Below are 14,970 nucleotides of genomic sequence, written 5' to 3'. Positions count from 1 at the left end.
ATCCTATGACCAAGCTTTCTTTTCCACTCGGTGCGCTATTGGCTGGTTAAAGTTTTACTCCATAAGATTTGAGATCCCTTGTTTCTAGCGGCCTCTTTGTCAGTAAGATGTAACTGCAGGTGAGCCTGTTCTTTCAGGGCCTCCTTCTTGTCACGTTCACGGTCACTATGTGTGTTGACTCCTTTTTTTTTTTTTTTTTTGGTATTTTGTAAACTTTATCGAAACACATTAAACTCTCTTCTTCCATTTCGTCCCCTAAATGTTCTGTCCATGTCTTAAATCCACACACACACACACACACACACACACACACACACACACACACACACACACACACACACACACACACACACACACACACACACACACACACACACACACACACACACACACACACACACACACACACACACACACACACACACACACACACACACACACACATACACACACACACACACACACACACGTTCCTATTACACTTCTGTCATTACTACAAGCCTGACTCAGAAGTTGGAAGTTCCAGATATCAGATTACAAGTGAATGCAGCATAGCTTTTAGTGGCGGTCTGGGCCACTGCCAGCAGTGTCACTAACATGGTGGATTATTTACATCTAGAGAGGGAATGTCTCCACAGACAGATATTAGAATACTCAGCAAAGAAACAAGTGCTTTCATTAGTGGGTCACATGATCAACCACCATTGTTTTAACTCACTCTGGGATAGAGAGGAACTCAGCACACTATGAAACACATCAACATCTGAAGGAGTACAACTTTAAACACGATGACAACAGAGAATGATGACGACGCTTGTGTTTAGAATTTACAATCAACATGGAGGCCACCAAAGCGCAGCAACTGCTACCAGTTGATACAGCTATCACTGCAATTTTAAATGATTTCAGTGGCAAGTTTACTTTGAAAACTGAGCAGAAAGAAAGAAAGAATGTATTTTATTTACTGCCAACTCATTTCAGCAAAAGTTGAATCTACCAGTTAGCCCTGGCGGTGGACAAACGTCATCCGGATCGTTGATCTGATTGGTTGAAGAACTGTCCAATTGCGTGCAGCCATTTGAACTACGCCCGCCTCTTGTGCAGAAGGAAATGACAGCAACCTTCACATACTAACGTACAACGTCTACGGTTGAACTTGGTCTGGGAATAGCCAGGCTAATTCTCTAGTATCCAGGATCAGTACTGAACTTTTTAGTTTGAAGTGGTTTGATTTGATTACAATATTTTCTTTACAACATTTCAGGCCTTAAGTGAGTAGAAGCACTGTCTATGCAATATCAATAGTTTAGTCCGTAGACATTGATCAGATAAGATTCAAGCAGCATAAGCAGACAAATAAGTAAATGAAATAGGAAAATGTTTTTCCATTTAAAGATTTAACTACGGTATAAATTGATTATTTAAAGTATAATTAACAGGCACATTTAATTAAATAAGCACAATTTGAATGTATCATTTTATAAAGTCATCTAATTCATATATATGCACATACATATATGCATACTGTAGTGTATCTACAATTATCATGGTCAGTTTGTGTGTTGGGTGATGAGAGGCCAGATGTTGAGCTGTGGATGTACCAGTGGTGCTGGAGGTGGAGCTGTGGCGTCTTGCTGTGATGACACTGTCCCTGCTCAGCAGACTGTCCTGACCCACTTCCACCACCTCAGTCTTCAGCAGGGGGGCACACCACTTTACTGTGTACTTAGGACCAACAGGAACCAGGCTGCTGATGTCAGGGGGACCCCTGTTGGACAAGCATATTCCAGATGTTTCATACATGGTAGAAGCTCGTCACAGGTTTGATAATTGTTAGACTCAGGTGTGTTAGAGCAGAGAGAAACCTCAAACAGATAGTATTTCTCCAAAAACAGTCTAATTTCTTCATGTGAATAATCAAAACAAAGAAACACACTGTAATAGAGATAAAATCCGAGATTCTGGAGCTAAAACAGCTGCTTCATAGCCAGCGAACCAGACAAATCTGCATGTTTCATTTGTTCTCTAGTTAAGTTTGATCCCCCTCTCATTCAGACAGATTTGCAGCTGACCATGTCCTGTTCGGGCCATCTACAACCGTTACTTACAACTTATGGAGCCTTCGCATATATGATGACGTGGTTATTGGTTTACACAACCTGATGCTGAGGATGCTATCTGCAAGCATAAACCTAGCTCAGTAAAGAGAAGCCCCGTTGAGGCATTTTGGAAAACAGCAAACTCGGCTACAGCTGATGTGAAACTTTCTGTTAAAGAACTATTTTCACGTTTTGATAGCAAAAACAGAAGCACTCATTCACAGTTAATGCTACACCATCACAGCTCACTTCAGCACGCTGTATCGGTTTATATTTGTTTGTCACTCTGCTACGTCATATGTTTCATCCACCAGAAGAATTTTGGTCTACAGCTGTTGATATTGCCCCTTGGAAATTAAAAACTAAAAAGGAATTCTGGTGTAAAATCATCCCAGGCCCTATGTCGGTAAATTCGGTCATCAAATAAGCCACCGAGACCATCTTTTTCATGTATGAACAATTAACGGAGAAATGCGGTAGAGTGTCTAACAGTCGCTAACAGTCGGACGTGGCTAACACTGATTGGCTCGGGGCAGTAAGGTGAAGGCATTTAAAAGTCTTCTTTAACCACTAATACTGCTCAAAATAACAGCAAACCTGTGCAGCAGCATGAGAAGAGTCCCTACACAGAAAACAAAGCATCAACAACATAATGTATCATGTTTGTATCTGTCCCGGCTGCAAAACAAAAATGAAAGCTAACAACCCAGAAACTTTCCATAGGCTGCCATGGCGATACGATGACCGTGCTCTGATAAACCAGTGGCTTATTGTTTTAAATCTGAACATTGAGTCGCTGATCGAGACGCATAGACAGAGGGATTACCGTGTCTGCAGCAAACTTTCCGAAAAGGACGAGTTCATAATTCCTAGAAGAGCTTCTGACACAAAGAACCCAAGGAGGGCGTGCTTAAAGAAGAATTCCCTTGGTAAGTCTTCTGGGTTCACTAACTACATTGTTGATGCTTTGTTTTATTTTGTGTAGGGACTCTTATCATGCTCCTGCAGAGATTTGGTATTATTTTGAGCAGTATTAGTGGTTAAAAAATATGTTTTAATGCCTTCACGGTGCTGCCCCAAGCTAGTCAGTGTTAGCCACATTCAGCTGTTAGCTACTCTCCGGGATTTCTCCGTTAATAGTTGTTAGACGAATAAAAATATCTTGATGGTTTATTTGATGACCAAATTTGCTGAAAAAGACCATGGGATGATTTTGCGGGAATCACGCTTTTAATGAGAGGTTCGAGACTAACTTGGCATTTGTGATTTGGTCTGACGATGTCAGGGTCGCAGCTTCAGGGTCTAGGAAGTACTTACTTGAGGTTAACATTGGCACAGATCAGGGTGTCATTGAGGAGGAAGACTTTTCGCTCCTTTGACTTGAGAACTTGACCTTTATCACCATAAACAATTTCCGTCAGCAGTTCACACTGGATCAGCTGCCTCTGCTCGGAGTTCAGCAGCTGGAAACACAAAAGGAGTTCACTGATTAGATCCTTTCCTACACTTTCATCTAACTATAAAAATCAGTAAATTAGTTTCTATAGAGGCTGCTCGGAATTAAAAAAGTGGTAAAAAAAAATTAAAAAAAATCTGAATGATAATACAATGACAACAAAATGACAAAATAACATGAACACAAAGGCTAATGTAGCTAATGAGGGTAGCTGTGTGGGCGTTAAGAAGTCAATGCTTTGACAGGAAATGGCTTTCCATGGCTCTTGGTCCACCACAAGATTTCTCAATAGGTGCGTTTCCACTATGGTCGACTACCCAGAATGAGGCGGGGATATCTCGCCAAAACACCCCTAATTTGCATGTGAGTGGCTCAGGAGGCCTCTTGACCGAGTAGAAAATGGCCCTGTCACAGATCTGCCTGTAGCTCTCAGCGGGATGTGACGTGCATAGGCGGCGTGTGCCACGACAACCCGCGCCATTTTTAAAAGCCAGCTAAGCAGTAGCAAGCACACTTTTATCAAGAATATGGAGCAGCAAAAATCAAAGAGCAGTTACCGATAGGTAGACCGACAAAAAGGTCTGGGCCGTGTTGGTTTTCTGGGGCCAGGAGCGTTTGTTCACGTTTGGTGCGTCTCCTGTGCTATATCCATCGTATATGTGATGTCACGGTGGAAACTGTCGCTATGTGATTACGCAATGATCAAAAAACATACATCACTTCCGGAATCTCCTAAATCCCTCTGGGGCCTTTTTTTGTAATGGAAACACGTCGAGTGAACAGCCATTTGAGAGGACGTGCCCTGAAACTTTCCGAGCAGCCACATTTTACCCGGATGGAAACACGACTTAAGACTACTGCACCAATGATATTCAGTTTGGATATCCATGGTCGCCATAGGCTGATTTTTGGAGATTTTGGTAACTTTTGTCAGAATCATGGTCTTTATTGTTATTATACTTGGGTAGGGGTGTATGGTTTCAACAGTATAGACAGTAGGAATTTTCGGTATGGTATGGATTTTTAATCCACCCTATTACCCGTAGAGCAGCTCTGACGTAATGACACAACGCGTGCAGGCAAAACAAAAACAGATCTGATTTGGAAAGAAGCCTCTGTGAAAAAGTAATTCATGGCTGCAGTGGCTGATGTTGACTGCTGTCCTCTCTCGCATCTCAGCGCAACTGTCTCAGCGTGTCAAATACTCGCACACTCGGCGACTTGCTCCACGTGCTTCCTGTAGGCACACGGCCACTCCCGCTATATGGACTTCTTCATCGCTCTTCTCCATGCTCTGTTGTTGTTCTTGCAATCGTTTCTGTCTGTTTAATCCGTGGTAAAACCACCACAATGTCTCTTTCTACTTTAAAAAAATGAAAGCTTGACACAGAAAACCAGCAATTCAACTACGAATGAACAGAGACGAGTGTATATCAGTGTGAAGCAAAAAAATCTAAATTGGTAAAGTATCTAGTAACTGAGGTTATCAGATAAATGTAGTGGAGTAGAAGGTAGAATATTTCCACTGAATTGTAGTGGAGTACAAGAGCCTCAAACTTGTATTTTATTACAGTAATTGCACAGTTATTCAGAAGTACTCATATAGACAAAGATAAATCAATATACAGAGTTATAATTTGCCGCTTCAAATTATTCCATGGTATCAATTTTAACCATTCCGTACAGCACTATACTCGGCACACACATAAAACGTTGCATGGCTTCTCTCAGTGTAGTTAAAAAAATATAACATATAAATAAGTAATAACAGAAAAACACCTATCCTCTGGTACCATCATCAAGCCAAAATACAGTACTTCACCTGAACACAAGACATATGCAGAATCATGATGCTGGGCGATGATTAAATGGAATAATGTATCCTCTTTCAATGGATTAGTATTGTAATGAAATCTTATATCAAGATATCGCAATATACAATAACATCATCTACATTGATAATAACAAACAAGTTTCTGAGAAAAACTGATATCAAATATTTTCAAGGAATATCATTTGAAGATTACAGTTTTGTTTTTACATTATGGGGCAGCAACTTCTAAAAGTGGTTGCCAGGCTGTCAACCAGGCATAAGATTTTGCTTCCCAAACTGAAAATATTGATTCTATTTTTAGTCACTATATACAGTGTAGATCAAAATTAGAGAATAAAGTATTAATGCCTGATTAATTCTGAAAAACTGTTATTATTGAGTGTTCAGAATTTGATAGAATATCAGCTGTGGCTATACCACTGCTGAACTAGCATGTTTTTCTTAAATAACCAAAGAACTTCAATAATAACCTTCAAAAAAACAACAACAAGAGAACACTTTCAGATACCTCCCAGTTATTGGTGTTGCACTTATCTCATCTCATCTCATCTCATCTTCATCCGCTTATCCGGGGTCGGGTCGCGGGGGCAGCAGCTTTAGCAGGGGACCCCAAACTTCCCTTTCCCGGGCCACATTAACCAGCTCTAACTGGGGGATCCCGAGGCGTTCCCAGGCCAGTGTGGAGATATAATCTCTCCACCTAGTCCTGGGTCTTCCCCTAGGCCTCCTCCCAGCTGGACGTGCCTGGAACACCTCCCTAGGGAGGCGCCCAGGGGGCATCCTTACTAGATGCCCGAACCACCTCAACTGGCTCCTTTCAACGCTAAGGAGCAGCGGCTCTACTCCGAGTTCCTCACGGATGGCTGAACTTCTCACCCTATCTCTAAGGGAGACTCCAGCCACCCTCCTGAGAAAAACCATTTCGGCCGCTTGTACTCGCGACCTCGTTCTTTCGGTCATGACCCGACGTTCATGACCATAGGTGAGGGTAGGAACAAAGATTGACCGGTAGATCGAGAGCTTTGCCTTCCGGCTCAGCTCTCTTTTCGTCACAACGGTGCGGTAGAGCGACTGCAACACCGCCCCCGCTGCTCCGATTCTCCGGCCAAACTCATGCTCCATCGTCCCCTCACTCGTGAACATGATCCCGAGGTACTTGAACTCCTTCACTTGGGGTAAGGACTCATTCTCTACCTGGAGTAAGCAATCCACCGGTTTCCTGCTGAGAGCCATGGCCTCAGATTTAGAGATGCTGATCCTCATCCCAGCCGTTTCACACTCGGCTGCGAACCGATCCAGAGTGCTGAAGGTCACTGACCGACGATGCCATCAGGACCACATCATCTGCGAAAAGCAGAGACGAGATCCTCAGCCCACCGAACTGCAACCCCTCCCCACCACGACTACGCCTTGAAATTGGTGACAAAGCGCACCCCTGGCGGAGGCCAACCCCCACTGGAAACGAATCCGACTTACTCCCGAGGATCCGGACACAGCTCTCACTTTGGGTGTACAGAGATTGGATGGCCCACAGAAATGACCCCCTCACCCCATACTCCCGCAGCACCTCCCACAGTATCTCCCGAGGAACCCGGTCATATGCCTTCTCCAGATCCACAAAACACATAGTAGACTGGATGAGCATACTCCCAGGCCCCCTCCAGGCTCCTTGCGAGAATGAAGAGCTGGTCCGTTGTTCCACGTCCAGGACGGAATCCACATTGTTCCTCTTCAATCTGAGGTTCGACTATAGGATGAATCCTCCTTTCCAGCACCTTGGAGTAGACTTTACCAGGAAGGCTGAGTAGTGTGATACCCCTGTAATTGGCACACACCCTCTGGTCCCCCTTTTTAAAAAGAGGAACCACCACCCCGGTCTGCCACTCCTTTGGCACTGTCCCAGACTTCCACGCAATGTTGAAGAGGCGTGTCAACCAAGACAGCCCCTCCCAACCCAAAGCTTTCAGCATTTCTGGAAGAATCTCATCAACCCCTGGGGCTTTGCCACTGTGGAGTTGTTTGACTACCTCAGTGACTTCCGCCAGGGATATTGACAATGATTTCCCATCAGCCTCCAGCTCTGCCTCTACAAAAGAGGGCGTGTTAGTCGGATTAAGGAGTTCCTCAAAGTGCTCCTTCCACCGCCCGATTACCTCATCGGCTGAGGTCACCAGCGTCCCGTCTTTACTGTAAACAGCTTGGAAGGTTCCCCGTTTCCCCCTCCTGAGATGTCGAATGGTTTTCCAGAAGCACCTTGGTGCCACCCGAAAGTCCTTCTCCATGGCTTCTCCGAACTCCTCCCACACCCGCTGCTTTGCCTCTGACACAGCAGAGGCTGCAGCCCTTCTGGCCTGTCGATACCTTGCAACTGCCTCCGGAGTCTTCTGGGATAGCATATCCCGGTAGGCCTCCTTCTTCAGTCGGACAGCTTCCCTGACCACCGGTGTCCACCACGGTGTTCGAGGGTTACCGCGCCTTGAGGCACCTAAGACCTTGAGGCCACAGCTCCTCGCTGCAGCTTCAGCAATGGAAGCTTTGAACATTGCTCACTCCGGTTCAATGCCCCCAACCTCCACAGGGATGCCAGAAAAGCTCCGCCGGAGGTGTGAGTTGAAGATCTCTCGGACAGGGGCCTCCTCCAGACGTTCCCAGTTCACCCGCACTACTTGTTTGGGTTTACCTGGTCTGTCCAGAATCTTCCCCCATTCTCTGATCCAACTCATCACCAGATGGTGATCAGTTGACAGCTCTGCCCCTCTCTTCACCCGAGTGTCCAAAACATACGGCCTCAGATCAAATGATACGATCACAAAATCGATCATCGACCTTTGGCCTAGGGTGCTCTGGTACCACGTACACTTATGAGCATCCTTATGTTCGAACATGGTGTTAGTTATAGATAATCCGTGACTAGCACAGAAGTCTAATAACTGACGACCACTCGGATTTAGATCAGGGAGGCCGTTCCTCCCAATCACGCCTCTCCAGGTGTCTCCATCATTGCCCACATGGGCGTTGAAGTCTCCTAGCAGAACTATGGAGTCCCCTACCGGAGCCCTGTGCAGGACTCCATTCAGGGTCTCCAAGAAGGCCGAATACTCTGAACTGCTGTTTGGTGCATATGCACAAACAACAGTCAGAGTTTTCCCCCCTACCACCCGCAGGCGTAAGGAGGCGACCCTCTCGTCCACCGGGGTGAACTCCAACACCGTGGCGCTCAGCCGGGGGTTTGTGAGTATCCCCACACCCGCCCGGCGCCTCACACCCTGGGCAACTCCAGAGAAGAATAGTGTCCAACCCCTATCCAGGAGTTCGGTTCCAGAACCGAAACTGTGTGTGGAGGTAAGCCCCACCAGATCTAACTGGTAGCGCTCCACCTCCCGCACAAGCTCCGGCTCCTTCCCCGACAGAGAGGTGACATTCCACGTCCCAAGAGCCAGCTTCTGCTGCCCTTGTCTGGTCCGTCGAGGCCCCTCACCTTCACTGCCCCCCGTGCAGCAGCACACCCGACCCAAGTGGTTCCTCCTGCGAGTGGTGGGCCCACAGGATGGAGAGGAGGGTGATAATTTATTTGTGTCTGATGGGAAACATTATAATCGGTGTAGGACTGGGAAAAGACAGAACCCAAAGTTGTAGTGTATTGGGAATAATATACAGTGCATGCAGAAATTCACAGCGTTTCACTTTTTCCACATTTTATTACATTACAGCCTTATTCCAAATTGTATTAAATTAATCTCTGTCCTCAAAATTCTACGCATAGGCCCCCATTATGACCATGTGAAAAAAGTTTTCTTGAGAGTTTTGAAAATTTATTAAAATTAAAAAACAAAGAAATCATATTTACATAAGTATTCACAGCCTTGACCATGAAGCTCAAAATTGAGCTCAGGTGCATCCTGTTTCCACTGATCATCCTTGAGATGTTTCTACAGCTTAAATGGAGTCCATCTGTAGTAAATCCAGTTGATTGGACATGATTTGGAAAGGCACACAACTGTCTATATAAGGTCCCAAAGTTGACTGCATGTCACAGCGAAAACAACAAGCATGAAGTCAAAGGAATTGTCTGTAGACCTCAGAGACAAAATTGTCTCGAGGTACAAATCTGGGGAAGGATACAGAAAAATATCTGCTGCTTTGAATGCCCCAATGAGCACAGTGGCCTCCATCATTCATAATTGGAAGAAGTTTGGAACCACCAGGACTCTTCCTAGAGCTGGCTGGCCGTCTAAATTGAGCAATCGGGGGAGAAGGGCGTTGGTCAGGGAAGTGACCAAGAACCCGATGGTCACTCTGTCAGAGCTCCAGTGTTCCTCCGTGGAGAGAGGAGAACCTTGCAGAAGGACAACCATCCCTGCAGCAATCCACCAATCAGGCCTGTTTGGCAGAGTGGCCAGGCGAAAGCCACTCCTTAGTAAAAGGCACAAGGCAGCCCGTCTGGAATTTTCCAAAAGGCACCTGAAGGACTCTCAGACCATGAGAAACAAAATTATCTGGTCTGATGAGACAAAGATTGAACTCTTTGGTGTGAATGCCAGGCGTCATGTTTGGAGGAAACCAGGCACTGCTCATCACGAGGCCAATACCATCCCTACAGTCAAGCATGGTGGTGGCAGCATCATGCTATGGGGGTGTTTTTCAGCAGCAGGAACTGGCAGACTGGTAAGGTTAAAGGGAAAGATGAATGCAGCAATGTACAGAGACATCCTGGATGAAAACCTGCTCCAGAGTGCTCTTGACCTCAGACTAGGGCGACAGTTCATTTTTCAGCAGGACAACGACCCCAAGCACACAGCCAAGATCTCAAAGGAGTGGCTTGAGGACCACTCTGTGAATGTCCTGGAGTGTCCCAGCCAGAGCCCAGGCTTGAATCCGATTGAATATCTCTGGAGAGATCTGAAAATGGCTGTGCACAGACGTCTCCCATCCAACCTGATAGAGCTTGAGAGGTACTGCAAAGAAGAATGGGCAAAACTGCCTAAAGAGAGGTGTGCCAAGCTTGTGGCATCATATTCAAGAAGACTTGAGGCTGTAGAGGCTGCCAAAGGTGGTTCTACAAAGTATTAAGCAAAGGCTGTGAATACTTATGTAAATATGATTTCTTTGTTTTTTAATTTTAATACATTTTCAAAACTCTCAAGAAAACTTTTTTCACATGGTCACAGAATTTTGAGGACAGAGATTAATTTAATACAATTTGGAATAAGGCTGTAACGTAATAAAATGTGGAAAAAGTGAAACGCTGTGAATACTTTCCGGATGCACTGTATGTTTATATATTGCCACCTACTGGTCAGTGTCGGGTGTATGTGTGTGTTTCCAATGGGGCCCTGTTTAACATGACACTAGTAAAGTGCGGCAGTGTCAAGTTGGTCTCCTTCTGATTATTATTTCCACCTCAAGATATTACATTTTGGCGACGAGGATGGGATTAAAGAGAAGAAATAAGGATATACAATTCATGTAGTGTGCAACAGAATGTTTGCAGCTGGTAGATCACAGGAACGGACATTTGTATGTCTATCGGAGTGGCTAACCAAACAAGCTAAAAATAAAGCTAATGTGACTGTTAAGCCAACAACGAAAAAGAAGCGATGTTTCAGATCGGCAGTATATCTGCAAGAAGGGTAAGGACGATTTTGAATCCTTCCTGGAGAGACTAGAACAATGGATAATTGCAAATGAGGTGGAGACAGAAAAGAAGGTCAGCATGTTTCTTGCGGTTATCTGAGCAGATGCCTACAGGCTTTTGAAAAATATAGTCACACCAGCTAAACCAAGTGAGAAAGATTATGCAGAGCTGACAAAAGCACACGGTGACAATTATAAGCCCAACCCACTCATCATTGCAGAGAGATTTCGATTTCAGAAGAGAAATCAATTTTTTGGGCGAATCAGTATCTGACTATGTAGTTGCTCTAAACCAACTGTCTACTCACTGTGAGTTTGGCCCACACCTTGACGAAGCTCTATGTGACCGGTTTGTCAGTGAATTGAGAGTAGAGGCCATACAGAGGAAATTACTGGCAGACTAATGTGACATTCAAGAGAGCATGTGACACAGCACTGCCAATGGAGATGGCATCACGCAACACTTTGGATTAGTCTGGAAGAACAAAGGAGAGAGGAACTATAAACAAAGTGTGCAACCAGAGAAGAAGGAAAGAGGAATGGAAAAAGCAAGGGGAATATCAGAATAAAAATGCACCCCAGCAAACCAGGATGGATGGAAAGCATCAACAGACACAACAGCCCTGTTACAGATTTGGAGGCAAGCATGCAGCTAGTGTGTACAAATTTAAGCAGGAGAAATGTCAACAATGCTCCAAGGTGTAGCATATGGCACACATGTGTAGGAATAAAAAGATGCAGTATAAGACCCAGTTGGTGGAAACGGGGGCTGCAACCAACCAAGTCGATGATGATGATGAACTGTTTGGAGCATACCCAGCATACACAGCAAACACAGCTTCATGTGGAGATAATGGCTGTAAGGTGAACATGAGCATTGAGAGCCACAACACTGTAATGCAGTTAGACAGAGGATCTACTGTGATAGAAGCACACGAGAAGGTGTACTGGAAAACACTTTCCCACCTACCACTGCGTTAATGCAAAATACCACTCTACCTTTTCTGGAGAACCTATCCCTGTGTTAGGAAAAGTGGTTTGTAGAACTATGAGCAACAGGCAGCAAGGGTACCCCTGGTGATTGTCAAAGGGGACCGTCCAACACTACTCGGCAGAAATTGGCTAAGTAACATAAGACTGAACTGCAGAAGAATATTCCAAGTTAAAGCAGCAAGTGGAGCCGTTAATCCAGATGTAGGGGGGATTCTGCAGAGACACAAGAGGGTTTATGATGAAGGCCCTAGCACTATCTATGAGTTCAAGGCTTGCATCAAAATGAGGTCAGATGCCAAGCCTATATTAAGAAAACGCCTGCCCACTGCCTTATGAGAGTCTGTGGAAAAAGAACTGGATAGATTAGAAAAGATGGGTGTCATATCAAAAACAGACACCAGCGAATGAGCTGCACCAACAGTGCCAAAAGTGGACAAGACCATACGGATCTGGTTAAACTACAAAGTGAAAATAAATCAGTGTGTGGAAGAAGAAATTTATCCACTGCCAAATGCCGAAGACCTCTTTGCAACATTGGCTGGAGGCCAGCTGATCACGAAGCTGGACTTATCACATGCTTATCAACACTTGGAGTTGGATAAAGAGTCAGAAAAGTATCTCACAGTTAACACACATCGTGGGCTCTACACTTATCATCGCCTAATATATGGAGTCTCTAGTGCTCCGTCCATCATTCAAGCTGTGATGGATTAAATACAGCAAGGTATTGATCATGTGAGTTGTTTCCTGGACAGCGCTCTATATTATTTTTGGAGTGAAGAAGTTCAACAAATACCTTTACGGTAGGAAGTTTACTCTCATTACCTATCAAAAACCACTCTTGGCAATCCTGGGGCCAAAGTCAGCTATTCCCACTTTGGCTGCTTTGAAGATGCAGCAATGGGCACATAAGTGTACTGATGCCGTACACTTATGACCTAGAGTATCGCATGTCCTCTGATCATGCAAATGCAGACGCACTTTCCTGGCTGCCAAGAAAAAGTAGGGATAGTACTGCAGAAGAGGGAAACGTATTCTATTACTCATTCATGGAGGATTCACCTGTGAAAGCCTGCGACATAGCTCACAGTAAACACAGAGATCCTGTGCTCAGCCGAATGAAAGAGTTCAGTTTGAATGGATGGCCAAACCAAATAAATGATGAGAAACACAAACCGTTGATGAACGTAGAACTGAGCTTTCTGTGGGACAAGGATGTGTTCTCTAGGGAATGATGGTCATAGTTCCTACAGCTCACAGAGAATAGCTATTGAATGCCCTACATCAGGGACACCCGGGCATTTGTCGGACGAAAGCATTAGCACGAAGCTATGTGTGGTGGTCCCCTCTGGATAGGGACATTGAAGTTGAGGTTCAATTCTATTCAATTTTATTTATAGTGCCAAATCATAACAAAAGTTATCTCAGGACACTTTACAGACTAAGTATAGACCACACTCATGATGACTTATTTATGATTTACATAGACCCAACAATTCCCCCGTAGAGTACGGTGGCAACGAAAAACCTTCCCTATTACAGGAAGGAACGTCAGACAGATCCAGCTCTATGTGTATGCTCTACAACAGTGCAGTGCATGCCAGGCAGTGAGACAACTTCCAGCAGCAGCCCCACTACACTGTTGGAAATGGCCAACATGAGTGTGGCAGCAGATACACATAGATTTCCGTGAGAAAGACAAGCAGTTTGTCTTAGTTTTAGTGGACAGCCATTCAAAATGGCTAGAAGTGATTCACATGACAACAAGAACTTCAGCAAAGACTGTTGAAGTTCTGCATAGCATTTTCGCATCTTATGGACTACCAGAAGAAGTGGATTCTGACAATGGACCCCAATTCCTGTCCAGTAAGTTCAGGATGTTTCTGTGAGCAAATGGTATTAAGCAGACCATGGTTCCAGCGTAACACCCTGCTTCAAATGGTGCTGCAGAAAGGTCAGTGCAGACAGTCAAATCTGCTCTGATGAAGCAAGTGTTGGGGGATATGGAAGCTCAAAGACAGCTGCATCAGTACAGCATAGACTGGCAAATGTTCTGTTGATGTACAGAAGTACAGTGCATACTGTGACTGGCTGTTCACCGGCAGAACTGTTCCTCAAACGTCAGTTAAGAACCAGGTTTAGCCTTGCCGAGACAGTTGAGGAGAAGCAACGGAAACAAAGGTAAAAACATCACAAAGGTAACCCCAAACTGAGGAACTTATTTGAGGGTGACTTTGAGGGTGGTACATGTGAGAAACTTTAGTAATGGAAAGGAGAAATGGATCATGGGAAAAATAGTGAAGCGACTTGGTCCGGTTACTTACCTGATCGATGATGGTGTAAGAGAACGCACAGTCCACATAGATCATTTGCCCTTCACTCATGAAAAAGCCCTGGATTCATTCAATGCAAGTGATCGTACCTACCTGACGCCAGAGATTTGGCCTATAGCTTATAATGTTTAAGATATTTTCAGTGCCCAATACAAAGGGAATTTTAAGCTATATGGTAAGGATTTTGCTTACAAAGTTGGTTTTAAGTTACAAGATATTGGGTGGGGAGTTAAAACTTAAAGGTAAGAAGGTGTATTGGGAATAATTTATGAGTTCATGTTGCCACCTACTGGTCAGTGTCAGGTGTATGTGTGTGTTTCCACGGGGACCCTGTTTAACGTGACACTAGTAAGGTACGGCAGTCTCATGGCACAAGTCCGTCTTCGTCTGATTATTATTTCCACCTCCAGATATTACATAAGTGTGTAAAGAAGTCAGTTACATTTGGAGGAGGAAGTGTCTTGGCCTAACTCCTGCTGTTTTCTGAAGCAGGGGTTGGGCCTCTTGTACAGCTACATGGCAGGGTAAATGCAAATGATTATGTGAACCTCATTCAGCAACATGCAATACCTTCACTGCAACTGTCTCCCAATCAGCTGCAATTTTCATGCAAGACAATGC

The 14,970-nt window shown here is 44.7% G+C and overlaps 1 protein-coding gene across 2 annotated transcripts in view; it reads right to left on the bottom strand.

Moving 5' to 3' along the window:
* LOC310951368 (rho guanine nucleotide exchange factor 10-like protein) overlaps nt 1-14,970 on the bottom strand; it is a 121,977-nt gene that overhangs the window by 58,942 nt on the left and 48,065 nt on the right. For both annotated transcript variants that reach the window (XM_083919563.1, XM_083919564.1), the window contains 2 exons: nt 3,417-3,562; nt 1,602-1,768 (listed from right to left, as the gene is read on the bottom strand). In XM_083919563.1, coding sequence (XP_083775689.1) covers nt 1,602-1,768; nt 3,417-3,562 — 313 coding nt within the window. The remainder of the gene's footprint in view (nt 1-1,601; nt 1,769-3,416; nt 3,563-14,970) is intronic.

Source organism: Echiichthys vipera, assembly GCF_963691815.1.
Source record: "Echiichthys vipera genome assembly, chromosome: 9".
Classification (NCBI taxonomy): domain Eukaryota; kingdom Metazoa; phylum Chordata; class Actinopteri; order Perciformes; family Trachinidae; genus Echiichthys; species Echiichthys vipera.
The sequence above is the reverse complement of the archived record's forward strand: the minus strand, read 5'-3'. Positions and strand labels throughout refer to the sequence as shown.